At 43.6% G+C, this 27,721-nt stretch overlaps 3 protein-coding genes across 3 annotated transcripts; 1 reads left to right on the top strand and 2 right to left on the bottom strand.

Moving 5' to 3' along the window:
- Positions 1-128: 128 nt before the first annotated feature.
- gmeb2 (glucocorticoid modulatory element binding protein 2) lies at positions 129-6,866 on the bottom strand. The gene is made up of 10 exons (XM_079225986.1): positions 6,583-6,866; positions 5,657-5,814; positions 5,476-5,561; positions 5,215-5,339; positions 4,963-5,066; positions 4,111-4,268; positions 2,675-2,743; positions 2,384-2,521; positions 1,252-1,374; positions 129-1,134 (listed from the first exon to the last, which is right to left on the bottom strand). The coding sequence occupies exons 2-10, from the start codon at positions 5,797-5,799 to the stop codon at positions 467-469; spliced, it is 1,614 nt and encodes a 537-aa protein (XP_079082112.1). The 5' UTR covers positions 5,800-5,814; positions 6,583-6,866; the 3' UTR covers positions 129-466.
- A 1,647-nt stretch (positions 6,867-8,513) lies between these two features.
- tpk2 (thiamin pyrophosphokinase 2) lies at positions 8,514-14,356 on the top strand. The gene is made up of 8 exons (XM_079226657.1): positions 8,514-8,761; positions 8,843-9,084; positions 9,666-9,729; positions 9,801-9,931; positions 10,044-10,162; positions 13,405-13,537; positions 13,617-13,713; positions 13,807-14,356. Exons 1-8 carry the CDS (start codon positions 8,692-8,694, stop codon positions 13,851-13,853), a joined length of 903 nt encoding a protein of 300 aa, XP_079082783.1. The 5' UTR covers positions 8,514-8,691; the 3' UTR covers positions 13,854-14,356.
- A 4,602-nt stretch (positions 14,357-18,958) lies between these two features.
- Positions 18,959-24,238, bottom strand: LOC306743992 (rho-related GTP-binding protein RhoA-C). The gene is made up of 5 exons (XM_079226551.1): positions 24,201-24,238; positions 22,787-22,942; positions 22,070-22,190; positions 21,780-21,910; positions 18,959-20,685 (listed from the first exon to the last, which is right to left on the bottom strand). Exons 2-5 carry the CDS (start codon positions 22,940-22,942, stop codon positions 20,512-20,514), a joined length of 582 nt encoding a protein of 193 aa, XP_079082677.1. The 5' UTR covers positions 24,201-24,238; the 3' UTR covers positions 18,959-20,511.
- Positions 24,239-27,721: the final 3,483 nt, after the last annotated feature.

The raw sequence follows: 27,721 nt of genomic DNA, 5'->3' as shown, positions 1-27,721 counted from the left end.
AGCTGTTAGGTGAAGACATCCAGGAGAAGCTCGTAAGCTTTAAAATGTGCGATCCACTTTGGTCATTAGAGGACACGCTCACATTTACTATAAATAGTGAAACACAATTTGTTCTTGAAAACTGAGAGTTTATTATCAAACTAAACAACACTGTTGGTTTTTCTTCTCTCCAGCCAATGTGGAATGAATCCCTACAGAAACAGCTGTATCAAATATATTAGTTACCAATACATATTTACAGTCACGTCACACACTGCTCGCGCCAGATGCCTCAATATTACTTTAGTGACGGCCGTCCACAAGGAAGGCTCGCCTGTCGAATGACAAATGGAGACTGTTGTCGAGCCGATCTGGAAAAGTCAAAATGTGGACAGTCGGTCCGTCGCACGTTCAGTTCGGCGTCCAGAAATATGGAAATGAAGGCGATAACGAGCTGAGAGACCGGGGGAAGGACAGCTGTCCTGTCTCACTGCTGCTCCCCGTCCTCCTGCTCCGGCTGCTCCCCGTCCTCCTGCTCCGGCTGCTCCCCGTCCTCCTGCTCCGGCTGCTCCCCGTCCTCCTGCTCCGGCTGCTCCCCGTCCTCCTGCTCCGGCTGGCTCTCCTCGTCTCCGTCTGCCTGGCCTTCTTCTTCTTGCGACTCCTCTGCGGCGGTCGCATTGGCGTCCACCACGCTGATGCTGCCAACCGTCTGCTGTGCGGCGGCCAAGCTCTGCAGCGCGGCCTGCAGCGTCACCAGCTGGAACTGGGGGCCGACCACCTTGACGAAGCCGCCGCCCTCCTGACCCGCCGCCGCCGACAGCACGGTCAGGTTGGAGGCGTCGCCCCCCAGCTCCGACCCGGAGAGCGAGGAGGTCAGGAGGGTGTAGCCGCCGAGGCCGGCTCCGCCGGGAACCCCCGCCATGGTCAGCACCTTGCCGAGCGGCAGGCCCGTCAGCTGGCTGAGCGGCAGGGCGATCTGGGCGGGGCCGGCGTTGACCGAGGCCGGGCCTGAGATGGCGCGGGTCAGCCGGGGGCGCTTGGGCGCCGGGGGCACGGGGACCGGGGTGAGGGTCATCAGGACGTTGTTGAGGTGCTGGGACTTGCTCTTCAGCTCCTTGGCCCGCTTCCTGTGCTCGTCACACTGCTGCTCCAGAGCTGCAGAGGGGAGACAAAACATCATCTGTATGCAGCGTCTGAGTTCCTCCAGAGCTGCAAAACAAATCACGGATCCATCCTGAATGTTAAGAGTCTGTTCAGGACCCTGGCACTGACCGGCGAGGCTGCGAGTGTACTGCTCCCTGTAGCGGTCCATCTGGCTCTTGTGGCTGGCCAGAACCTTCTTCACCAGGTCCAACATCCCGAAGTTCTGCACGATGTTGTTGAGCAAAACAGCATCTGAAAACAAAAAACAAAAACACACATCATTAGACATGAAAACGTTTTCACACATCAAGGTGCATTTCCAGCTGTTGGAGAGTAACGACAGCCAAATAATATACAGCGTTTAATGCCCAGAGTGATCTTCTCAGACCTTGGTCACCTGCTGCTGCCTCTCTGCTGCAGCTTAGCCACTAGCAGCATAACACAGCGCCCGATCTCTGGACTGGCGGGGGCCGAGATGCATTGTGGGTAATGTAGGTGCCAGGTATTTCCAAGAAGAGGTGGCATAAAAAAGAAAAAAGACGATATCTCTGGTTCTGTTGCATCGATTTAGATTATTTTCTTTTCATTTGGCACTTCAATTGAAGAGAGGCTCACAGTGAAAGAGTGCAGGAGGAGCTACTGACACGCAGCAGAGAGAAAGCCGCGCCGCGATCAGCCGTTACGCTAAACAGACAGCGGGCGTAGATACCAAATCCACGGCGCGCCACTGAATTATATACACAGTCGGAGAAATCCGCAGATTCATGTGAAGCTCTCATTTGGGGCCTTCAGAGTGAGGGACAGCGGCCAGGCTGCGGCTGCTGCAGCACAGACTGTTAAGCTGCAGGTGCAAACAGATGCATTAACTAAAAACTGACAATGAGCCGTCCGCTGTTGCAGCCATTCGAATGCGATTACCGTTAACGACAGCGTGAACGTTAGCGTTATTGATCCCCTTGGGGAAATTCATCTCTGCATTTAACCCATCCATTACGGAGCAGTGTGCTGCCATGTGAGGCGCCCGGGGAACAGTTGGGGGTTCAGCGTCTTGCTCAAGGACACTTTGACATGTGAACTATGGGGAGACTGGGGATCGAACCGGCTACCTTGTGGTTTCAGAACGAGCACTTACTATTGAGCTACACATCCTCTTTGCCTTTTTCCAGAGAAAAATCAAGAGCAGGACTGATTGGAGTTGGATATTTTAAACCTCTTCCTGTGAGTGAGAGTGTGTGTGTGTGTGTGTGTGTGTGTGACCAACCTTTGACCTGAAGTGGTGGGTCACACACTCTCTCTTGCAACCCCTGCAGCACCTCCTGCAGCTCCTTCTGGAAGTCCTCCACCACCTCCTCCAGCAATCCAGCTTCCTTCACTGTGCGCCAGAATGCCACAGAGTCCTCTGAAGAGACACACACACACACACACACACACACACACACACACACACACACACACACACACACACACACACACACACAATTAAAGAATACAGCAGTCCACTCAACCAGTCCGTTCCACACGATGGCGAGTGTGTATGCAGGTTGCTGATCACCTCCGATGGCTGTGACCCACTCCGAGGTTTCCTCCGCTACGTCTGGATACGAGACGGCTGCTCCATTCACTGCAACACAAGCAGCACACAACACTCAGACAACGGGTCGAAATCTGTTGCTGCGTCACAATCCCAATCCACAAAAAAATCCAAAAATCATTAATTTCCAAACCTTTATTCAAAAACAGAACTGACTGCTTTCTGGAGATGTTTTGCACTAACAGGTTGCTCCTTGAACATCCCTGAGCTGTTAATTAAAAAAATAAATAAAAATGGACTAACACTAAAAAACATACACATGTATGCTTTACATCTGCCAAATGTGAGTCATTTTTACTGTAATTGATCTCCATGGAGTAGAGGCTGCATTTAGCATACCCTGCTTTATCAATATGTATGAAACACTGCTTTATCAATATGTATGAAACACTGCTTTATCAATATGTATGAAACACTGCTTTATCAATATGTATGAAACACTGGGACAGTGGGAAGCTGCACTGCTCCTCTCACGTCTGTTTGGACCTCCACCTTCCTTAAACTCTTTCATTCACATCATCTGATTAATATCTGGGTCTCTTATGACCACGACGTCACGTTGTTGGCTAAGCCCAACTACGTGATTTGCTTCATTCTACTTTGAGTAAAAAAATAAAAACCTGCAGCCAGATCCTCCGGTTTAACGTTAGCGAGTGACAGCGTGAACTGAACCAGACCGGGGGGTGACGGCATGTTTCATCACGTTACGTTTTTTTACAAGCAAGACTGAACTGTAACGGAACATAACGTAACTTTAACGACAATACACAACCAAACACGTCAGCTAACGTGATAGCAAGCCGACTAGCTTCCATTAAAAACAAGTTTGAGGGAAATGAAGACGCTGTAGACATCTTAACGCTGATTGGCCAAGACTCGACACATCAAAGATGTTCTATTTTTGCGAAGATCACGACCTCAGCTTTTCTCCGTGTCTCACTCCAATCTCAGAAACGCTGGCGGCCAGTTGCTCGGCTCCGCTTTTTTTTTCTCCGCGACTTATTGACTGGCGTAATAATCGCGCGACACAACAAATCGATAATGAAATTCGTTGCCAACTCTTTTGATAATCGATCGTTTTTTCGTTGTTGCAGCCCTAGTCTCCTCCACTTTTTGCTCAGGGAGGAAGGACTCATAACGGGAGTTACAAAAAGGTAACTCTGGGTCTGTGAAGACCTGGTCACTCAAAACCTTTAAGGGCGAGAAGATTCTGAGAGGCGTGGCGTAGTCCACCAGGAACCGTACGTGTCATGGAGGAGGCGAATCGAATAACAGTTGGAATCAGTCACATGATCGTACGAGTGCTGATCATGTGACTAAAGTGACATCAGCTAGGTTGTTAACATTAAACACTGGAGCCGAGTATACAGCTGGCCGGCGGAGGGCGTGGAACTTACAATCGGCCGACGAGGGGGTGACAGGAAGCAGCTCCGCAGGCTGATCCCCGCCAATGGACACTTTGGTTCCCACCAGGTCTATCTTGGTGCTGCGGCACGTGTTGGAGCAGACCTTTGAGTGCTGGTAGAAGTCCAGCTCCCCCGAGTCCATGATCTTCCTGGCACATGAAACAGGATTAAAAGGCATTTAACATCAGGACCTGCGTTCACTGACGGGACAGTACCACCGTGAAAAGATAGGAAGGAAGAGATGGAATTAAGTTGTTTCTGGAAATATGGATCTACTGAAATACTAAATAAGTTGTCTATGTAAGCTTGTACAATGTTTGAAATCAAAACCTTCCTGAGCTTCCTCCATCTTGGCCCAATGCTGACAGACTTTCTGTATTCCCCCTCGCCATTGTCTCCATGCTAACATGCAGCATGTAAAGAATGCTAATGGTATGTTAGTGTCCTGACCTCACACCGTTTGCTTTTGGGGTCAAAGTTGAACGAACTTGAAATATATGGTTGTTAACGAGTGGTGCGGATCATTCAGACACGTAAACAGTGGAGTTGTCTGAACAGTGATTTTGCTTTAGATGCCTTAAAGCATTAATACAATATATCAAAATGGGTACAGAGCCATACATACATACATACATACATATACACACACAAACACACACATATACGCCAGCGTCGGGGTTAGATGATAAACCGGATTCTCATGAAATATGCAAGTAAAAAAAAAAAAAAAGTCAATCTAAGTTTTGTTGAGTAAAAAAAAAGAAAATAGTAGCCCTTGAGCTTTGTGTCACATATTAACAAACCAAGTAAAATGCCCCGTTAGTGTATTGGATGAATCCAGACCTGAGCATGGTGCCATTGAGGCGGATCGCTCTCTTCCAGTCCTTCAGAGTGGATTTCCCCGCTAAGCACACAAACTCCTTTGGGCTGATGAGCTGCTCATTGAACTGATCAGAGGGGAGAAAAAGAAAAATGAAACTGCCATGAGACGTTGATGATCTTAAACTTAAACTGCATTTCCTTAAACGCGTATACAAATTAGCTTTTTGTATATTTTTAATGCGGACTCCGTCGTTCCAAAGAGACGGCACGAACCTGGACGCATTTCACGTTGATCCCGGGGCAGACGAACTTCTTCCACACCAGCATGGCTTTGGCGTCTCCGCAGGTGATCGGGTAGAAGACGTCGGCCTCCACGTCCACCTCCTCGGTTAGCTTCACTGCAGAGATGGAGACCAAAAACATCCTCACTCAGGTCTGTCGTCTGACCGTGCAAACGGAGGATGAATTTACGCAAAGACTACTGTGAGTCTGGAGCGACTGCATATAGTCACAAAGCCTTGCTGGCCACGTTACCGATGACTGCCTCTTCCCTCGACAGCGAGTCTGGTCCGCCAGCCTCGGCTTCCGACTCCACTGCTGCCACCGTGAGGATGTCCTCCCTGGAAAAACCCACACACCTCTTATAAGTTTCAACTGGACCACGGGACAAGCTCCTCAACGACTCATATTCCACTGTGTGTGTGAGATATGTTACCCTGGCTGAGGGGTTAGCTCTCCAGTCACCAGCACCGCCTGGTCCTCCTCCCCCCCGGAGGGGAGGTCCTCGCTCACCGTCTCCGGTATGGTGACGATCACGACCTCGCTCACGTCCTGCATGCTGACCTCTGACGAGGCCATGGAGGACAGGTGGAGCTACACCACACGGGGAGAGAGTGATAAAAAAAGTGATATAATTTTTCATGTAATATTGCAAAAAGTAAGAGTAATTACAAAAAAAGTATTTATCTTAACATTAAATCCTAAACTTGCTACAACTTAAATACACACTGGAACACAGTAGGCATGTTCAACACATTATAAATAAAAGCAAGGAAGTATAGGGATGGGGCCGATGTGGGCTCACAAAAAAAAAAAAAAAATGTAATGAGTCTCTTATGTGTGAAAACAAATATTAGTTTAGTTCACTTATTAGGTTAAGTGCTTTGTTTACAGGGTTTGAAGTATATTTTTGGTGTACTCTTCGGACTGTGTACTCTTCAAAACACTGGAGAAGACCTGAGTGGACTGTCAGTGGTTCCCACACCCTGACTGACAGGTCCTCGTCACGTGACCCTAGAGATACCGCGAACAAGCGGCGTGTCAAACTAGCGTAATCATAACTTTTTGGCGACGACATTGGTTTTAAAACTTCAACCGCACGCGCGCTCGTTAGACACGGCTGCGTCAACGCTCACTGTAGTGCAGATAAAACGCTAAACTTAGATAATAAAAAAAACAATGTTCAACTCGAAACGGTACCAAACGTTACTGTGTGCAAAGAACAGAGACAGTATCGGGAAGGTTCACGTTACATTAGAGGCGAAATAAACTTGTAACGTTGAATGCAATTCCGCGTGCCCTCTTATTTACCTTAAGACCGAACAGGACGCATACGACTTTGAGATATGCAATACATCTTACCTTTTGGTCTTAACAATAATACAAAATAAACAGTCGTGAGTTGCTAAATGTCGCCTCGTCTTCTGGTGAAAGGATGAGGGGACGAGGCGGTTCTCCCCCCGGGTGGCTGCTAGCTAACGTTAGCTCCGCGTCAGCTAGCAGCAGCGCGCGGCGACTGGACCCGCTGCGGGAGTTTCCTTCATCTTTCTAACAACGCCGCCGCCGTGCAGCTCTCTGCGGTTGTTGGGGACCACTCGTACAGTTCATTCAAATTCATCCTCAAAAGACTACTCCATGTTATTCCTTCTTCTTTGTGTTTATTTCAAGCAGATCGTAACATCCTTTTTCTTCTTCTTCTCCGCCTCCTCTGCGCTTTAACGGCAGCTAGCGTCAGTCGTGTTTGCGCTACTGCCCTCTTCTGGCGTCGGTGAGCTACTACATCTGCGGTCAGCGGGTCAGTGCCGTGTTGTTTTACCTACATTTACTTTAGTTAGCTTTATCGGCCCTAAATTGTACAGTTGTTGTTAGAGCACAGTTATGATTATGAAAGACAACGAATTAAACAAAGAGTGAAGCGAATAACAGTGTTAGTTAAATTAATAGATAGAATAATATTAACGTATAAGTAATATGTGATCAAGTTAATATTGGCACAATTAGCCCACTGGATGCACCTGACAGGAGACGGTTTTGATCCATCCTGAAGTCGTCACACTGTAAATGACTGGCTATTAACTGCATTCATTTCACAGTGAGGTATTGTAACAGTAAATGACTGAGAAAGGACAGGTTAACTGTAACTTCACAGTAGTCATGCCAGTATATTACTGTGATTTAGCATTGCACTGCTGCAGAATTACTGTATAAACTGTACAATGTAACATATTTGATGTACAGCAGTAAATCAGTGCAGGCGTACAGCTTAACAGCATTATACACTTAATAAACTTGAGGTTTGCCACCTTTGTGACTAAAAAACTGCAACTGCAGAACCTGTGTCTCCTGTCCTTTTGTGTCGGTCGGTTAAAAGTCTGCAGACGATCTGCATATTGATGTACTTATGTATGTAACTAATGAGGCCATAGTGAGACAAAACTCTGTTTCACACACTCCCAAGTCTCTCGCCGCTTCATTTCTTGTCCAGTCAAAACTTCATGTTGGTGTCCTCTCCCTTAGCCAGCAGGTCTGTACTCTCTCTCTATGAGCAGCTCATATACTGCTCATAAAGGATCACTTCTAAACCTCCAAGTACAGCTTTTGATGCAATTTATAAACTACACTTCCCTAATCTAGCCTCGGTCTAATTAGTGCAACAAATAGGGTTCCTTTTTTTTATTAGAGGAATTAAGAGTTTGTCACATTTAAATTGTATCTGCGTCTTTTGAGAGTTTATTGCTGTTACATGTTTCAATTCTAAGTTGGATCTCTTTTGTTGCGGTATCTATACTTGGTATCTACTTTCCCCCCATTCAAATCATGTGATTCTACAGGGAAAATCAGTTTTCTCTTTTTTATTGTTATGCAAAACATTACAGGGGTTGCATTGAACGTTTGTTTAATTCCTTACACGTCTAATTGAATGGTACAGCCCTGTGGACGTGGAGAGGAATATGAATATGTTTGACTGCACCTTCAATACAGATGTGTGATGAATGTTTTATAAAATAGACGTATTTGGTTTAAAGTAGGATTTTTATTCATTTGGCAAAAAAAACAAACACCACATGATCTCATTAACATCACATGTTCTCAATAAATAAAAGTTTGGACGCCATGACCGCTGTATTTCCTGACCACAATACATGTTGTTCAATCAATAAATGAAACACTAATGCTTGTCCTATACGATTTTGTATTTGTGTATGAAATGGTGAACAGGTATAATACACAACAGTTCAGTTTAAGGCGGGATAAAGACAAGCGCTGCCTCAGGAACACGTACAAAAGCAGCAAGTTGGCTCAGTTAGCCACGAAGAAGAAGCAGACATGCGCAGAGCGCTTTGAGGAAAAAAACATGGCGTTCAAAATAGAAGCCCGATTAGAAAGGATGTGTTATTAGCAGTCGTCTCGTCCACCCAGTTTACTCACTCTATCGGTGACTTAGAGGTGGTCAGTTAACATTCTGCAAAAATGGCTAACTGTGCCTGGTCCGACAAAATACTGCAGCTCCTCCGCCGAATGAATAACTTTTATTTACCAGGTGAGTTACACTAATAGAAGGCGCAGTCGACGGCGTGAACGGTTGGTTATTAAAGTAACAATGGCCGACGTGTCCCCGCAGGCTCCGGCCGGTCCAAGTGCTTGAGGTTTGAGATAAACGAAGCGCAAGTGGGCTGGATTCCTCCGCACGTAGCCTCACTGTTGACCCGGTATCCGGAAGTGTTCAGTCCGCCGCACGGGGGCGCTGTGTCTCTGCGCCGCAGCCTGGACTCGTACGAGAAGAGGTCCGAGGCTGTGGACGCGGTCCTGCGAGCCATGAGGCAGGAGGGCTCGTTCACGTGTCTTAAGGGGTGGAGGGACGAGGTGCACGCGCACACACACAATTATATTATACACAGATTAGGTAGTGAACTGTAGCAGCATGGAAAGAACATATTTGTGCTATATCACAAATACACAAGAGCATTACAATATGACAATTGTGTACAAAAATTGCTTTTAATATCTTTGTGAAACATGCTGACAATAAATTATTACCAAAGCCACATGTTTTGAGGGACATAAAAGGTGAGTTGTGATGGATTGTGTCAAAGACCTTGTGAAAGTCCCAAAACAAAATAAGAGCCAAAATCGAGAGGATTTGCATTTTCCTTAATAATAATAATAATAATAATAATTATAATAATAATCTCACAACGTTTGCTAGTCCTCATTTCAAATGTAATTTGATTATGCTGAACTGTAAAGTGTATTTTCCATGATAGGGGACTTTTTAAAATAAATGTGTATTTAAAACATAAAATAAGTGTATATATATATTTTATTTGTTCTTCTTCTTTTCTAACACCAACCTCACATCAGATTGATCCTAGATATTTTCAATAATATTTCAAGAGAATCCTAATAATTATCGCAGTAATCCTGAAGCGTTCCTTATCTTTCAGAAGTACAGCGTGATGCCCACATTCTCCGACCCTCCTTTGATGTGGATGGAAAGAGCAGCTACAAGTAAGTCACTGTGGCAGCTCCATGTGTTTGTACCTGTCGGTGTGTGAGCTCACCGTGAGGCTGAACCACAGGTCTCTTTGGAGTGAAGCGCTATGGAGTCCACATCAACGGCTACACCGTCGGCGACGGTGGGGAAGTCCGCATGTGGCTGGCACGGCGCTCCCTCACGAAGCAGACGTACCCCGGACTACTGGACAATGTGGTGAGCGCACACTAGATCCTAGATGCCAGCAATCAGTGATGAGAATTCAAAAAAACGTCTCTGATTTCATCAAAAATGAGTCCAGAAGGGTGATGGTGTCGTGTTTTTGAAGGCGGCAGGTGGTGTCGCTGCTGGCGTTGGCATCAAACGCACGCTGGTCAAAGAGTGTGAGGAGGAAGCGTGTATCCCAGCAGCCATTGCAGAGAAGGCTCGCCCTGTAACCAACGTAAGGTGAGTCTCTTGGATGGATTAGTTGGAGCTCCATTGTTGTTGGAGTCCTGATGAGCAGGTGGCACCTTGCACGGCGGCCCCTGCCATCAGCGTGTGAAAAGGTGAACCACACGACTCGGCCGAAGGACTAGAAAAGCGTTTTGCAAGTACAAGTCCATTTTCCATGTTCCTTCATTACAATGAACACACACTGTGGATTCATCCACCGCTGAAAATAGTTCCCAACAATTGCCCTATTTCCTTTATTTATTCACATGTGTTTATAAATATATATTTATGTAGAAATGTGTGTGTAGTTGCATCCTTTGTTCTTTGTATGTCTGTTTGTGAAATACATTATTACTCATTTTGATGTGTTATATAAATATGATTTGTATTATCAACCACACAAGATGTGTTTTTAGATTAAACCTGAGACTAATAGTCAACAATCCAGTGTTAAGTATTACAACTACACATAAAATAAGGATTTTCTACAACACGTGCTGTTTGCTGTCAGATCTAAGAGCCAATCAGCTCTGATGTGGCGACAGCCAGGCGTTTCCCATCATGCACTGGGCCACGCAGTCCGTGGAGGGCTACTGCGACGGCTGACTTTGAAATTGACGGCCGCCTTGATCTCGTGGGAGTATCGTTGACCACGTGTGCATGACGTCAGATCAAGTCGGACACAAATCTAACCGGCATGCATTGTGCGCCGATCGATTCTGCGCAGAACTGGCTCATCTCGAACGAGCCTATTGAGCTTTTCACAAACAGGAAGTCATAAAGTATTTGGGCCTGCACATGGGATTTGTTAAGAATCAGAAAAACATAGTGCCACCAGACTTATGCTTGAAAAAGTCGGTGGCAATACAATTTAAAAAATGTACTCTTAACTAAATCTACCTCGGTGCACTGCTACGCTACATTATAATGCGTTCACTCTATTCGGTAACATGAGTATTGGGCGTAACAAACAGTATCTAATATCTCTCTACGCCTGATGTTTGTTTGAGTGGCACCGATTGACACGCATCAAAAGAACGGCCGCAGTGTGTTGCGCTTGAACGTTCCCTCGTGGTCTCAAGCTCCTCCCCTGAGCGACATGTGGCAGTAATGCACCGACAAGGAGAACGAAGAAGATGACCACGAGCAGGGACAACACATGCAAACAATGCAGGTTTCAAAATGTTCAAAAAGAAACTTGACTTTGGAAATGTTTTATAAGAAAAAAAGTTAATGAAACAGACATTACATTACATTTCATTTAGCTGACTCTTTGATCCAAAGCTACTTACAATGAGTGCATTCAGCCATGAGTACAAACTCGGAACAACAAGAATCAAGAAAGTACAATTTCTTCAATAAAGTTAAACTACAAAGTGCTATCAGTAAGAGACATGTAAGTGCTACTACAGTGTTACTTTCCTTTTTCAAGGTGTAATCGAAAAAGATGTGTTTTTAGTTTGCGGCGGAAGATGTAGAGACTTCTGCTGTCCTGATGTCAATAGGGAGCTCATTCCACCATTGAGGATCCTGGGCCCTGTTTCTCGTACCTGGCTTACTGAGTTAGCGGGCTAATTGTCAGGATAAGATGACGTAGGTCAGGCTTTCTCGGTTTCTCGAAGCAATCTTAGATAAATCACCATAGCAACACAGCCAAAAATTTAAACCTGCTCCCGGGCAGGCTTAATGAAATTCACTGGATAAGCTGGACACTCCCACGGACAAAAAAGGCAGCTCCCTTCCTCATTGATGAAGGAGCGATATTAGTTATTAGTTTTATAGGGAGAGAGTTCTTCCAGATCGCCAGGATCCATCCGCGGCGATATAGATTTTGCCGGCAAGAAATACTTTATTACGAGAGCTTCTCGAGCCGCGGACATTGATCACCACAGGCGCAGCTGATCGGCCGTCTCTCAGACACAGACTATCACCCGCTGCAGGCCGCTGTTCTTAAGTTTATTTAGCTCTTAAGAAACTTATGGATGTGTTGAAAGCACTCATAATTATATGACAGTGTTATTAGTACACCATACATATCATTATTGTAGAACATGATTAAGGTGATTGTGATGTGAATACAGAGAATCACACATAATTTATTTTCACTGCTTCAATTGATTGAATTTCTGATTATGAATAATACATACATACTGATCCGCCCATACACATATTCAAACTCCTAGTTATATAGTAATCTACACACGTATAAATCATGTACTATATGTGTATACATATAGTACATGATTCATATGTGCATACAGTACATATATCCTCATAAGTATATATTTATTTGTAAATATAATCTGATTGATTTGGGTGATGAAGCACTTCAAATTAGCCGATACATTTTCTCAACACTGACGCATTTAACTTGTCTGATATATTTGCGACGCTTATGTCTCTCAGCGGGGGCGCTGTTAAAGTTGCGTTCACGGCAACAATGTTGCAAAAACGTTGGAATATTTGCAACGCGTTTTCTGTGAATGACTACGGTATTGACTTCCTCATATGCCTTCATGATCATCCCCTGCTTCTCAGCAGAGAAATAAAAAGAGGTTCCTCTGAGTTTATTGTCCATTGTACTGTTAGAACATGGTGGTGTCAGTGCTCCATTATTATCCCTTCTGAAGAGGAGCGGGCGCATTTATCCAGACGACTGACGTCTGTCTAGAATTAATGAGACCGTTTCAGCGCGGATCAGCCGTGAAGAAACCCAGATAGCCTGATGTCAATCATCTCGCTAATTTAAGATGGATAATAGGACATGTGCTTGACTTTGTTTAGCCAGGTACGAGAAACAGGGCCCTGGACAGCAAACAGTCGTGACTTTGTTGAGTGTTTAGCTCGCAGTGACAGAGCTATTGGCAGAAGCCGAGCGGAGTGAACAAGCTGGGCTGTACGGTGTACGGTACCGACCTCAAGGATAAACAGAATGCTCTTTGGTGGGGAACGCTACATGTTAACGCAAACGTTTGCTTGTTTACATTAACACCACGCAATGAAAAAAAGTAGAAGCGCTGTGCAAGTTGCCACTTCACAAGAGTTAGCTCAAATTAATTAGTCAATGTTCCTAGTTCACAATTTATGAATCTGAACTCGGTTCAGTCCCAAAAAATGAGCTAGTTCACGTTAATTTCTTCTGGGTTTCTCTTCTTTTAAACTGGTCTGATGCTCGCAACGAGCGCTCTCTCCAGCCTGTGTGCACCACGGCGCTCTTTACGTTCCATAACTAACTACTTGAACGTATTTTCTAGCTACACCTACGAGGATGAGGACGGGGTGTTTGCAGAAAGTCAGTTTGTCTTCGATTTGGAACTTCCTCAGGAGTTCAAGCTCCGAGCAGGCGATGGAGAGGTCCAAGACTTCTACCTGCTGCCCATAGATAAGGTTGGTGACATGGATATTGAAAGCTGCATTAGATGACACCCAAATACGTCTTGAATTCTGTCCTCTGTCTTGGTTTCAGGTTAAGGAACTGCTGGCCACCGATGACTTCAAACCCAACTGTGCCATGGTGGTCTTGGACTTCCTCATCAGACACTCGTTTATTGATCCAGACACAGGTTTGTTTGAAATTGTTGAGTTTTATTTTTAAATTGGACAATTTCAGAGTTTTTAAATACATCTTGGGGTTGACTGTATACTTTTCATTTCAGAGCCACGCTATCAGGAATTTGTGGCAGGACTCCATCAGACATTATAGTGTGCAGCTGAGGATGAGCCCACTGTGGGAGGAGAGGACGCACGGCATCCTTTCTTTACATTTCACCCCGCTAACAGCTCAAACATAGGGGGCCCAACAAGTGCGGATTGAGAAGGCTGAAAAAGGATTTTGGGATAACTTTGGAGTGAAATTTAAACCTCTTTGACAACATAAACACACACCACGTATCGCCGGCCTCTAACCGCTCGACAGGCGCGGCGGCAACAGGGAGTCAATGAGGGTTTGTGTTGTTCCCACATGGTGGAACACTTATTGTAAGTCCCTTTGGATAAAAGGGATACAATAAAGCTACTCAGCTTCTCGACGGGCTCCTCTGTAGCTTGTATTCGGGTTCAATTTTCAATTCTAAGTCCAGTACATTGGTAACATCAAAGACACAGACAACAATTTACAGTTTTCAGGTTCATACTATAAACAATAAGTCCTCAAATATGATTTCCCAATTAAACAGACTGTTTTTATCAAAAAAGGTTAACAAAAATAAATAATGGAGTTTGGGGAACTCTTCACAGTAACGGTTTTCTTTTCTGTTGTCGACCTGTCATATAATAACATATAATCTGTAAAGATGTTTAACATATCTCACAACAATTTCATGTGAGGTACAGTACTTTCTCATAAGCCACATGTCTTGCTGTCCATAGACTTATTCTTTGACACAGGCAATGACAGGCCACCATGTAATTCTTAGCTGTTGGAGTTCTGTGTAAGCAGCCATCAGCTATGTCATCGTAACAAACAGGAAGTCTGTACAAAGCTGGCAGCCATGGCGACTCGAAGAACCAGACACCTCGAGCTGCAGGACATGATCAAAAAAGGTGTTGTGGCGTTTCACTGGAAGGCCGAGGGCATTTTCTCTCATGGTGTCCAACTTGCCGGGCCAAGTCTTTATGGTTATTAGTTAAGATGGAACTGTTCACATACTAGTTCCGAGTTATTTTCAGTGAATGTGCCCACAGGAGTTGACCTTGATTGGAGTGGAAACGGAACATGTAAAATATAGCACAATGAGCCCAAGTTAGGGCTCCATCCGGCTTCAGACACGCTCTAATGATGGAGGTCCCACACATGGCCTTTAGCTTACTTTCAATGTCTGGAACACCTTCCCTAAAGACCTGTACATTATTTCACATGTTATGTTCATGTTGCCCTCTCCATATGAATGGAAAATCAGAATCAGTTTTATTGGCCATGTGTGTTTACACATACATGGAATTTGACTCAGGCTCCTCCTGAAGAGTCCACTGTCAGGTGAACGGTCATCGTCCCTGATGAGGCCGATGATCGCTTTGTCGTCAGCGGACTTCAGGAGTTTAACAGACGGGTCCCCTGAGGTGCAGTCGTTGGTAGAGGGAGAAGAGCAGAGGGGAGAGCACACAGCAGAGATTACTGCTTTTATAATCAGGACTTTCCCTGTCATTGAAATATCCCTGTCTTGCCATTGGAGGAGCTTTCTTTTGATCTACTGTCTGTGAGAATGAGAGTTAGATAATCCATACACAAACTGAGTTTTGCCTCTTCGTCTGCTGCCCCTGGGATTGGGAGGCCTCTGATGTTTTTTTTACTTGCCTTAAAACAATGCAAGGGGCTTAATTGCAAGAATAAGCAAGGAAGGGGAAGTGGACAACCCAGTGGAACACCCGATTTGAAAGGTGCTGTATCTTTTCCATTTTCAGAGACTGAACTGTAATTTCAGTATACAGCAAATCTACCCATGTTCTAAATGTATTGCCAAAATGTAGTTTGGACAGAATAGCTTTAAGGTACTGGTGACTAATACTATCAAAAGGCCTTCTCCAAGTCCAGCCACAAGATGCAAAGAGGGATGTTGCAATCTTGGGCAAACAAGTAGGATTCTCTGACTGGGGTTAAGCTGTCAAATATGAACCAGCATTGAACCCAACATGTTTGGTCTACCCCGACCAACGGATCACTTCCTGGTTGCATTAGGAAGAAAGGAGCCTTTGAAAGGATCTTAACATCAACTCCTCCCAAAGTCAAAGGTAGAGTACCTCTAGAAACCTTCTGTGGAACACTTGCAACAAAGCGTTGCAAGTTTGCAACTTTAAGCTAGTCCCAAAAGGTACTCTAAAACTCTTTGGGTAAGCTGTCCAGGCCTGGACATCTACTACACTATGCTCTGCATTGTTAACTCACGGATTGTCAATTCGCTTCTGAGAACATCTTTATCTGTATTGTTACATTGTGTGGTTAAATGAGACTAAAGAAACGGATTGATTGTTCACATGGGGCTCGTCTTGATTACAATCAGAGTAGAATGACTTAACATCAGAGACACCTTGAGAATCGCTAATCGCTTTTCTGTCTCCTCCCTATAGTGGCTTGACATGCCCAGCTTATCAAAACGATACACATTTTATTATTTTTTAGGTGTTGCACCCAACTACTTTTTTCATTCTACAACTTGTTCATGTTTTTGTTTTCTTTGCTATGTCCTCATTCACCTCGAAACCAGACAGTAAAAGGAGGTAGTAGTGTTGCAACTATGCCTGCAGTCTTTTTTAGAGGGCTCGGTTTATTTTCAGCTGCTTTTTTCCCTTCAGCCCAAAAACAACCTTCCTGTTTTACATTTCGTATCCTCCCACCGCTCTCCCAAGGAATCAAAAAAAGGCTGCAGGGTGAACCATCGATTAAGTTTGTCCCTGTACCATGTCACCTCTTGGTTTTCTAGGAGGCTTGTGGTAAGTTTCCAGGTGATTGGTCCAACCCCACATGAGTCCTGGATTTCTAGCAAGCAGGTGAGTTTGTGGTGGTCGGAGAAGTGGATTGGATCAATTGTGCTGTTAAACGGTGTGACTCCTGGCGTGGTGAACAAGAAGTCTATGTGTAAAAAGGTTTTCCGATTGGTCCAAGTGGTCCCGGAAGTTGACAGTCTTTGATAATGTCCTGGAGGGTATGGGATCCAGTTTCACGAAGAGGTGGCTCTTCTGTCTGTTTTCCATGAGGCAGTTCAAATCAGCCACAATAATAACTTCCCTCCCGCAGTAAGATACGGTTTGAATGGACCCTAACACTGTTAAGCGGTCTTGAGTCTCAGTGGGGCAGTGTATGTTTACAACCCTACATTTGGTTGCATCCCTTTTCCATATCTACCAATAGCAGTCAACCATCTATAACCCTCTCAACCATCTGACTGTTGGAAAGGATTGCTACGCCAACTGTTTTTATTGTCCCGACCATATAACTGCCCTATGTCCATCTGTTTTTATAGAGTTTGTAATGATCTTTGAAGCCAATAGAGATGAAATATGTCCCTGCCACCTCTGTGCAGAAAAGAGACACTTAATAGGGTCATTGAGGCCTCTGATGTTAATAGTGACAACCTTGAGAGATGCCATTACTATTCTTTTGTGGTAGGAAAGATCAGCGGTCTACAGAAAAGGTTCAAACCATTGGGGAGGATTTATCTTTTTTCTTCTTCTTCCTTTGGGATCTCAAGCTCTCCTCTGCCTCCCTCACGCCACAACTCATTTGGGTGTCAACTGAGAAAGCAGACATGCACGGGATCTAGGAAAGAGGACAGAGGGTCAGACCATACCTGTAGGTCTGAGCTGGAAATTGAAGAATCACCTGATGTTTTCCGGGGCCGGCTTTCGGGATGGTTGTGAAAGGGGGAACTAGAGGGAGGCCTCTCCAGGCAGCTTTCATGAACGGGGGTGCCAAGTAGTAATGTCCAGTAGGTCTCTGCAGTCCTTGGATGAAACAGGACCCTTCAATATTGAGGTCTGCACATTCTGACAACCCCCAGTGGAGATTTGTGGAGGTTCCTCCTGATAATATAAATCGTTATATTCTGTAGATGTTCTGCATTTCATTATTCTTATGTCTATTAGAGTTCAGGTTGTGCGAGGTCAGTTTAACAGATACTGTCTGTGAGAAGTTTCTGTGAGAAACGTTCCTCAAGGTTCCTCAAGGTTCCACGCCTTGCACCACAACACTCACACCTGTTTATCAGTATGTTGACATTAGAGAAGCAGACTGGTCGTTGCACGTTCCAGTCTTGTGAGAAAAGATGAGGACACGATTCTCCTCCTCTTAGAATTGTTAGAGCCAATAGAAATGTTAGATGTTCATGACGGAAAACCGTGTGTTAAAGAGCCGACCTTCCGGCTGTTCGGGTGTTTTTTGGACGGTCAACCTGCGTGTTGACTGGACGACTCCCTGCTATCGCGATTCCAGCGCTTGCTACTTCACTGGTGATCAAGGAAAATAAATTCAGAGAACGAGAGAAGTTGTTTGACTGAGTTCTTCCGGAGGCTACACCAGGCATCCAATAATTAGCACGCACTAACACTCCTCTCCAGACTCTCTGTGATCCCCTTGGTAATGTCCAGTGCTCTTGCAGTTCCTGCACAAGGTGGTATTGTAATTAGCTGCAAGATGAGTTAAGGAGCCACATTTCCTGCAAGTTTTTGGCTGTACAGCATAGAAAACATGGCCGCTAAACGATCCCAGCTGGATAGTGGAAGGAAGGTGTTCCCATCTCTCCTGTCTGTAGTCAACAACTGACTGTCAAATTAAAAAAATAATGTTCAATTGAATAATACCAACAATATTTATCGTCAGTTTTCAAATTTAACTGGATGAATTATAAATAATAAATACTTACAAAAATGTTGTTCTCTTATTTCAATTACAATAAGGGCTGGATTTAAAAAATAAACTTCATTTTAAAAACATGATCATTTTCTTTGCCGGCAGCTTTAAATTCAGTTCATTCAGGTGTTATGTGATGTCAACCAAAAAAGCCACAACAATATATTCTTCCCATCTTCTGAAAAGAGAAATGTGTGTTTGGGGACTATAGCAGTGGTTAATAAAACCACCTGTTGCGCTGTTTCTGTTAACATCGTGAACCTTGTTCAAAATCAAAATCTCAGTTTTTCAGTAATAGCTCATTAATAAATGTGCACATTTCTTTAAAGCTCTTTCCCCGAAATCCAACTTGACCCGATTTGGTATCTTTACTAGGATGTAAAGGCTTGAACAAAGTTTGGCTTCAAAGCCTTACTTTGTGGCGAGGCCAAAGACAATAACTGAAATGAAGACGAAGCATGTGAGAATTCTCAGTTACAATTTATTTCCTTTAGAATACATTAAAAAAAAGACTGGCGAAATGTAAGGATACGTTCGTATACAAAACAATATTCTTCTTACAAATAACCAATCCTTTAGGAGTTGCTTGCATTTTGTATTTCATAAATTGACATTTTAGTTTTAAGCTGTGTGCAAATAATACAACGTAAGCCAGTAGAATATCACATAGTTAAAATAACATACGACAGAAAAAGAAGCAAAGAAAAACATTTAAAAAATAGCCGTCGACATCACGAGTGACCAGGCCGAGTGGAAACGAAACACACTTGCGAAAACACCCTGTCATACAGCTACACCAGAACTTTGAAAATGTAAGCTGCTATTTAAATAATGGGAATGTCCCGGACAACAAATAACGGCAGGGTAAAAACACTGAGGGTGGAGTTACTGCAGCATCAGGTCTCACATGCTCATTCAGTACAACGTACAACTCTGCACTTCCTAAATGTTGCAAATTAGAAGCGTACTGGTTAGTAGGAACATCCATGACCTAAAAAGAGAAACTCGGATATGAAGCCAAGTGTAGTGATGAAAATGGTGCAGTACATATGATAGTGAATGTATGAAGACAATGGGGAAACATGCAGAAGGAGTTGAGTTTGCATCAACGGCAAAATTAAAAAACGGGAGCAGATCAGAAATCAGGCAGGCTTCATACTAAAATATGATATGAAATATATGTGTAAAACAAGTCAAATTTGAAATAAAGTCTCTAATGTAACCCTGTTTTACATAAAGGTCTGGTCCCCTCACCTCTACTATGTGAAAAGTTGCAGCTTTTTAACCCTTTGATACCCAACTGACTCCACGTCAATTCAATCACAGTGTTTTCTGATTGAAAGTTGACCTCAACGTGATCTCAATGTAATGAGTGTTGCATAACAAGCTTGTACAAAACAAGTTGGTCTAAATAAGTTGGTCTTATTACCGTCGTGTGTTTACGCTCAAACGGCAACAATCAAAATCAGCTCTTCAAATGAATGGAGGTTGTGTCAAAGACTACAGCTTCATCAAACAGAAACACAAGTTAGGAGTCAGGGTATGCTTCCCCAACGCGAATGAAGGAGAAAGAAAAAGACAAGCACGGTCCCGCTGCCGGCCATGGTAGTCTCAGTTAGACAGTTATTTAGGCAGGCGTACGTCTGGGGTGAACTGAGGCACCGAATCTCTTCCTGAACTGTTCTGGACCCTAAAACCAAGGAGCTGCGGTTTAGAGCCTCGGGACTTCTAAAAGTACGAGTGAGAGCCATGTTCCCTTCTCGTCACATTCTCTTAATAATGTCATGTCTAAAGAATCCTAAACACAGTATTTTCATTTGAAAGCTAAAAGCTATAACCTTGTACTTAAATGTATAACTCCCTTTTCCCCTCCATTGCATTTGACCTTCCTTTCCCCCTGATAACACCCCATTCTATTGTGCCCACCTGGGTGACGACGCAGACAGAGGATGTGTTTGTTCCTTTTTTTTTGGCCTGGTTTGTTTGCCCCTCCCCTCCCGATGCTGCGTGAACCGACACTTTATAGCAGGAGGCAGCCGCTCTTCTTGCCTCGCTTCTTGGCCTGCAGCGCCGCCCTGGTGGCCATCTCGAACACCTCCCGCACGGCGTCCTTCGTCTTGGCCGAGCACTCCAAGTAACCAAAGGCATTGATCCGGTTAGTCATGTCCCTCCCCTCATCTGACTTCACTGGCTCCTGTTTGGATGAACCGAAACCATGAAGGGACAACAGGACACCGCTCACAAAGTCACATGTCGTTCTTAGAAGCGCCGAACGACACAGAAAGGACCTTACAGAGAAATCTAGACTTTTCCAGAGACTTGGCTTATCCTGCACAGACTCTGTGAGTGTTTTTAAACTAATGTTTTGACGTAGTTTTGCTGTTGTTACACTGCCTCAATCGGGTGGTTTGTTAGTGTCATTGTGAGACTTTGGTAAATCCCAACTAACCGTTTAAGACACCAGAGTCACACAATCACACAAACTGACTGACTGATCTAGGCAGGGGCCGACTCCGTGAGGTAAAATTGCAGATTTTGTCTGCAATGTTACATCCATAACGGCGTCAGTTCTCCGTCAGAAAGGTCTGTCTGACAGCGAGGTAAAAATATTCTAAATATAGCTACACTCAAACTGATATAGATATTATAATCCTGCAATTTCCCCACTGCGGGACTAATAAAGGATTGTCTTATTTTATCTTATCTTACATTTTAGATGTCTAAAATATGCATTGCTTTGCTCCCGTGCTGGAACTCCTGTCTGTTTCTCCAAACTCCATCTACTGAAGTAATACACCACTATGGAGAAGAGCCTCATTCTCACACTACAAAACATGCAAACTATTGTTCCCCCTCACCAGGGCAAAACATCTTTGGTTGAAAACAAGATGTAATACACAGCGCAGTGCCATCAGTGTCTGATTTAATATAGAATATATCAAATTCTGTTTCTGAATTTACACTTACATTTTATTGAATATGTATTAAATAACACATTTCAAAGGATTTTTGAATGGATGCTAATTTTAAATATATATATATATTTTGTAATCTCACATACCCCCATTTGAGAACCACTGCTTTAAGCTATTCCGCTTTCTGCTAGCTTCAACAGAGTTCAATGCATGCCAGTCTCGTTGGTAAGAGGCCAGCGTGCACAAGTCAAACGCCAACGATGTCGCCTCGTATGCAACGTGACGTCGTTTTATGGACTTCTGTGTCAACTTGGCGAGCTTGAAATCCCCACCAGTTGAAAAGGCTGCTCGGGAAAGTGACGGCCTCACTGACCTGTTTCATCTTAGCCAGCTCCCGGCGCGTGTGCTCGTCATTTCTCAGGTCTTTCTTGTTTCCCACGAGAATAATGGGCACGTTGGGGCAGAAGTGCTTGACCTCGGGAGTCCACTTCTCTGGAATATTCTCTGCATCAGGCACAAGGAGTACATGTTGACCATGGAGCGATGCCAAGAGAATGTTGAAGAAAAACGACAACAACGGTGAAGAAGAAGAAGAAGAAGAAGAAGAAGAAGAAGAAGAAGAAGAAGAAGAAGAAGAAGAAGAAGAAGAAGAAGAAGACTCACCCAAACTGTCAGGGCTGTCGATGGAGAAACACATGAGGATGACGTCTGTGTCTGGGTAGGAGAGAGGCCTCAGGCGGTCGTAGTCCTCCTGACCCGCTGTGTCCCAAAGAGCCAGCTCCACCTGCAGCAGGACGGGATAGTGAGGCCCGGCTGTACAGCAGTGTCTACGTTTATTCACGAGATTTTGATATCTTGAAAAGGGATTTTTATTACGCGAACGGGAAAATTCTAAAGTCCTTTGTAAACGTGGGGAAAAAAGAATTTAAGTTTGTAAATGTATACATATTTGTAATTGTAGAAAGAAAAACATTAATGAAGAAAAGTTGTCTGAACAGTGAGGTTAAACAAGGATAGAAAGTAAATGTCTTCACGGTGACCAATAACCGTTTCAACATACGAGTTTATGGGAATATTATGTTCAATAGATAGTTCAACATAGTTAGTTGAACATTTTTCTTTGTAAGCGTGAGATGTTCAGATGGATCTCAGTCTGGTGTGTGTGTGTGTGTGTGTGTGTTAACGACAGAGCTGGAACAAGGACTGTGTTAGCTTAGCTTAGCATAGAGACTGGAAGCAGGGGACACACCGCTGGCCAGGCTCTGTCCAGTTAACCCTGCCAACACCTCTGGTATCTGGCTAACTATATGAAATCCTCTGGACCGTGAATATGAAAAACACACACGCTCACAGCATTTGTCCGCATAATAAACAGCGTACCTGTTTACCGTCCACCTCAATATCTGCCACATAGTTTTCGAACACCGTGGGCACATAGACCTCAGGGAACTGGTCTTTGCTGAACACGATGAGGAGGCAGGTCTTGCCGCAGGCACCGTCACCGACGATCACCAGCTTCTTTCTGATGGCAGCCATCTGAGAGAAGAACAACCAAATTAAGACATTTAGCAGCATACGAGATCAGGGATGTTTACAGGAGAGTTCGGGGAAGTCAGAGATTAAAATGTTTTAAATAAAAACACAGTAACTTGCAGACAATGTATTATGCACAGCTTTGTCACGGGACAGACACAGCTGTTGAGCCATGTAATCTGAAGAGGCTCAACAGGAAGTGCTGGGGGTGTGTAGGAAGTGTGAAAATATGTTTGCACCGGTTTGCAGTGAATTAAGCATTTTCTCTGCTCAACCGACCATTCCAGTTGATCATCATCAAATCAAATGTGCCATGTTTTAGCACCGCTTCATTACGCGCTCCTAAAATATTATCACGGACAGCTGCAATGTTTCTTCACAATGTATTGTTTAGATAAGCAACCAAGAGCACTTTTTCACGCAGTGCTGCTGTCGGTCTGATCACAGCCTGAATTTCACTGTAAAGCTGACAACAACTCTTAGAGGTGCTCTGACGTCATCTGGATGTCCATTGCTGGTTCATGAGCACAACAAACACACCACTTCCATATAGTCCAGTGACGTCTGGGGCTCTGCATGAAAAGTCTGGGGAAAGTCAACAGCATTCATCCTGCTAAAAAAAATGTAATATCTGGCTTATTTTGCGGCAGTTAAAAAAAAAAAATCCCAAACAGGTAAATGTGGACTGTATGTCGTCACTGAAGCTTCACCTTTGTGCCCAAATACAAGAGTCAGCGGATGGATCTCCTTCTCGTGGCTCTATAACCACCGAACCACTCACCACACCGGTGAAAAACGGTACCGTGCCAGCGATGCGTTCACGTGCCAGTGAAGCGGGCACGCGCCTGACGGATCTGCAGAATTTGGCAAGTTTTCGTTGCATTAGAGCTTCACTTCCTCTCCGTTTTAACCCCTTCGTGTCGGAAGGGCTGTCGCACCCGTCGACTCGACCTCCGGTGAATTGCGTCACGTTACAGACAACTCGCGAACCTGACGAAAACCTCATCGACACATAACGCTGTCTTATTACGGGTCCTCCGTTTGTCACCCAGAATGAGGAGTATCGGATAACTTCTAGCTCGCGGCGGGTTCCGTTGCCCCTAAGGAGGCTAACTATTAGCTTGCTGACTTTGCAGAGTTTTCCGGGACAGCTGGCCTCTGGTCGGACTGGGTTGCATTGCGCTGTCCGCTCCCCTAACCCTGACGCGGGACGCAGCCGAGCAGAGACGTATTGAGAGTAGATACTTAAACGCAGTTTTACCGTATTATTAGATATCCTCGCCTTTCTTTAGTTTTTCCTGTCGGACCTCTCAGTCCCGCCCCCCAGTGCCACGGAGATTACGCCCGCCCACACCCCGTACTTTAGGCCAATGGGACGCGGTGGAATAATACGCGAACAGTCATTTACCAACCAGCTGATGCATGTATAAAATGCCGAGTTGTGTTTTAAGGTTTTTACCCTAAATAAAAGTATCAGGGTTATTACGGTCATGGAAAAACCTTGAAAAGTCATGGAATTTTAAAATGGTTATTTCCAGGCCTGGAAAAGTCCTTGGAAAAAATACAATCCCAAAAGTCATGTAAATGTGTTATATTCATGTGTTCATGTCGTTCATTTGCGCTGAGTTTGAAATAATGAATATACTTTTAAAAGAAAGACGCTCAAAATAAAAGCAGGCATACATACAGGCATCTATATAAATGTTAATTCTTCTAAAGTATTGTCTCATTTTCTCACTTTTACTGTATACACCGAGATTTCACAAAATGTTTGGTCATGGAAATTTGGTTAAAGTCATGGAAATCCATTGGTCAAAATGTGTATGAATGAGTTATATGAGCCCAGTGTTGCCTCAGACGGATGTTTCGCCTTCAGTTGCATTCAACCAGTGCAGCCAGAGTTGCCTTAACTGGGGAGGTCTATAGCCGTGGAAGTGGACCGAATAGAAAGCCCGATATTATTGTATGGGAATGGACATGATGAACACTGTCTGTGTTCCCGACTGATTTCTTCACTATACATTTCACATACATTTAGCAAGAAACATGTCAACATTTTTTCAAAACTAATACTCGTATATAGGTATAGAAAACCAACCAGATATTCAATTAAATGTATTTTGTGTAGCCCAAAATCACAGATTACAAATTAGCCTCAGAGGGTTTTACAATCTGTACACTTACACATCCTCTGTCCCTAGACCTCACATCAGGAAAAACTCCACCAAAAAACCTTTAATGAGAGTGGATGATGAAAAAGTTACTACTCCCAAAAATAACAGCAACAGGGAATACTAATGATAATAAAAGCAGTAATGGTATTGACAATAATACTCAGTATAAGTCAATTGGTCAAGGTCGATGGGAGAAAAGCCATCTAAATATATATCAAGGTTTACAGCTGTTTCTAAGGTTACTATATTTGAGGATAGATCGGTACTGGTTGAGCGCAGAAGATTATTAATAGTGTCTCTAATATAATCTTACCATTAAAGTGTGTGTGTGTGTGTGTGTGTGTGTGTGTGTGTGTGTGTGTGTGTGTGTGTGTGTGTGTGCGTGTGCGTGCGCGCACATGTATGAAAAATACTGAAATGTTATCAACACACATTTTTTTATTTTGTTTGCTATTGCCACATTTGATTTAAAGGTCACTATTCCCTATTATTTGATCATTTCCAGCCCATATCATATCCCATTAACATTCCATGGGGAAACTGGTGTGTTACAGGATCACAGGAACTCCTCTTCCCCGGGGACGGCATGCATGGTTTTGGTCTGTCTCTCGTTTTCATTCACTTTACTTGTTTTTACATACTTTTTAAATTCCACATCGTCAGTGTAAACACAGACTCTGGATCAGAGTAAGTAGTAACCGATACTGGTTGGAAACAGCTAAAAGGTGTGCTAATCTGGTCAAGAGTCAGAGTCAGTGGGGGTCGTGCACCAGGTCACCAGCTGGTCCATGCCCCGGCTCCAGGCGGACTCAACCAGAGCCGGGACCCATGAGGCCGGAGCTTGACGGACTGGTGACTGGAGGTTCTGCCGTCGTGAGATGAGCGGAGGGGAAAAGACGCCTCGAGGGGATCCAGTGCTGATTGGTCTGAGAATCAGAGACGTCTTTTCACAGATGTGCCGCTTGCTGTCAGACTGCAGGTGGAAGAGTTTGTCCTGCAGCAGCGTGCCAACACACCAAAGTTCTGAGCAACATTTGGTGGATAGTTGTTTGCAGCCATCACAAGGTCAAGAAAGAAGGAGGCACTTTCAAATATTTTACATAATAAAATCAGCGGAATTGAATGTGGTCTGTAGTTACAAGGAAATAAAACAGTTATATTAGAGTAGAACAGTACTACTCAGCAACATCACAGTGCAGTTTATTCTGAATCCCAACAGATGGCACTCCATCACCACAAATGGTAACTCACCATAAGACTTTAATTATTACAAAATAGGGAGATCATCCATTGAAATCTTGCAGTAGAAATGTAATAGTCTAGTATGCCATGAAATTGTACCAGCACTGTGTCTTGGTGAGAAATGTGTTTGTCCACACAACTGAGGAGGAACTTTGAAGAATGTCAGATTGGTGTGTGAATGCTCTGTGAATGTAATGCGATGACTTCCTTTAGTCCACCGCTGCATCCTCATCAACGTGACATCTCAGGACCACCTGAAAGGGATTTCTTCACATTTGGCATTAACATCCACTTGCACTCAAGGCTGAACTGATCAGAAGTTGATGTTCAAAGATCAAGGTCTCTGTGACCTCACAAAACACACTTTTAGCATAACCTTTTAGCACAATGTTTAATATAGTATGGAATGAAGTAAATGACATTTTGGACGGCCTGCAACATGACTAGTTGGTGGAGGAAAGTATTACTAGTTTATAACATTTTTATGACTTATTATATTTGACTTTTGAATATATACTGTGACATTTGAATAACATCTTCATGACATCTTAAGCAAATATTATTTTGTTAGGTTATTTTTTATTTGATCTGTGACATTTCTAGAGCATTCTTTATCATGGCCATTTGTATTTTGACTTTTTATAACTTTTGTATATAAAATATGATGTTTTTATGGCATTATTTAGTTATTCTATACAATGAAATGCTTATTTTGCTGGGTCCTCCTAACACACAGAATTAGAATAAACGTAAGGTAAAAAATAAATAAAATTAAGGCACAAAATACAAAAGATATAACAGTATTGCACAAAAAAATAAATACAAAAATAATCTAATAATATATATATAATATAATAATATATAATAATAATAATTTAATAATAATTAATATAATAATATATAACTATATTAATAAACATATATATATACACACAGGTGCTGGTCATATAATTAGAATATCATCAACAAGTTGATTTATTTCACTAATTCCACTCAAAAAGTGAAACTACATTCATTCATTACACACAGACTGATATATTTCAAATGTTTATTTCTTTTAATTTTGATGATTATAACTGACAACTAAGGAACATCCCAAATTCAGCATCTCAGAAAATTAGAATATTACTGAAGACCAATACAAAGGAAGGATTTTTAGAAATCTTGGCCAACTGAAAAGTATGAACATGAAACGTATGAGTCAAGATCACGTGATGGGGATGTAATGGAGAAAAAACGAAGAAAAAAAACATGTCCACACTTACTTCTCTTCCTCTCAGAGCTACACGCTGTAGTGCTGAACATGAACACTTTTATTCGAGGTCTGAAAGCGAGGCGTTGCTGCTAATGGAAATGCATGTTAACA

The sequence above is a fragment of the Taurulus bubalis genome (assembly GCF_910589615.1).
Source record: "Taurulus bubalis genome assembly, chromosome: 11".
Taxonomy (NCBI): domain Eukaryota; kingdom Metazoa; phylum Chordata; class Actinopteri; order Perciformes; family Cottidae; genus Taurulus; species Taurulus bubalis.
This window is presented reverse-complemented; position numbering and strand designations above follow the sequence as displayed.

Bases quoted from the DNA above. Each gene is read 5' to 3' on its own strand.
- gmeb2 (XM_079225986.1), bottom strand. From the start codon at position 5,799: ATGGCCTCGTCAGAGGTCAGCATGCAGGACGTGAGCGAGGTCGTGATC. The intron at 5,067-5,214 runs GTTCGTGCCGTC...CCCTCTGATCAG, and splicing joins TCAACGTGAAATGCGTCCAG to TTCAATGAGCAGCTCATCAG. The intron at 2,522-2,674 runs GTGATCAGCAAC...GTGTCTCTTCAG, and splicing joins GTGGGTCACAGCCATCGGAG to AGGACTCTGTGGCATTCTGG.
- tpk2 (XM_079226657.1), top strand. From the start codon at position 8,692: ATGGCTAACTGTGCCTGGTCCGACAAAATACTGCAGCTCCTCCGCCGA. The intron at 9,085-9,665 runs GTGCACGCGCAC...CTTATCTTTCAG, and splicing joins TTAAGGGGTGGAGGGACGAG to AAGTACAGCGTGATGCCCAC. The intron at 13,714-13,806 runs GTTTGTTTGAAA...TTTTCATTTCAG, and splicing joins GTTTATTGATCCAGACACAG to AGCCACGCTATCAGGAATTT.
- LOC306743992 (XM_079226551.1), bottom strand. From the start codon at position 22,942: ATGGCTGCCATCAGAAAGAAGCTGGTGATCGTCGGTGACGGTGCCTGC. The intron at 21,911-22,069 runs GTGAGTCTTCTT...TGCCTGATGCAG, and splicing joins CGACAGCCCTGACAGTTTGG to AGAATATTCCAGAGAAGTGG. The intron at 20,686-21,779 runs GTCAGTGAGGCC...TCATCCAAACAG, and splicing joins AGCTGGCTAAGATGAAACAG to GAGCCAGTGAAGTCAGATGA.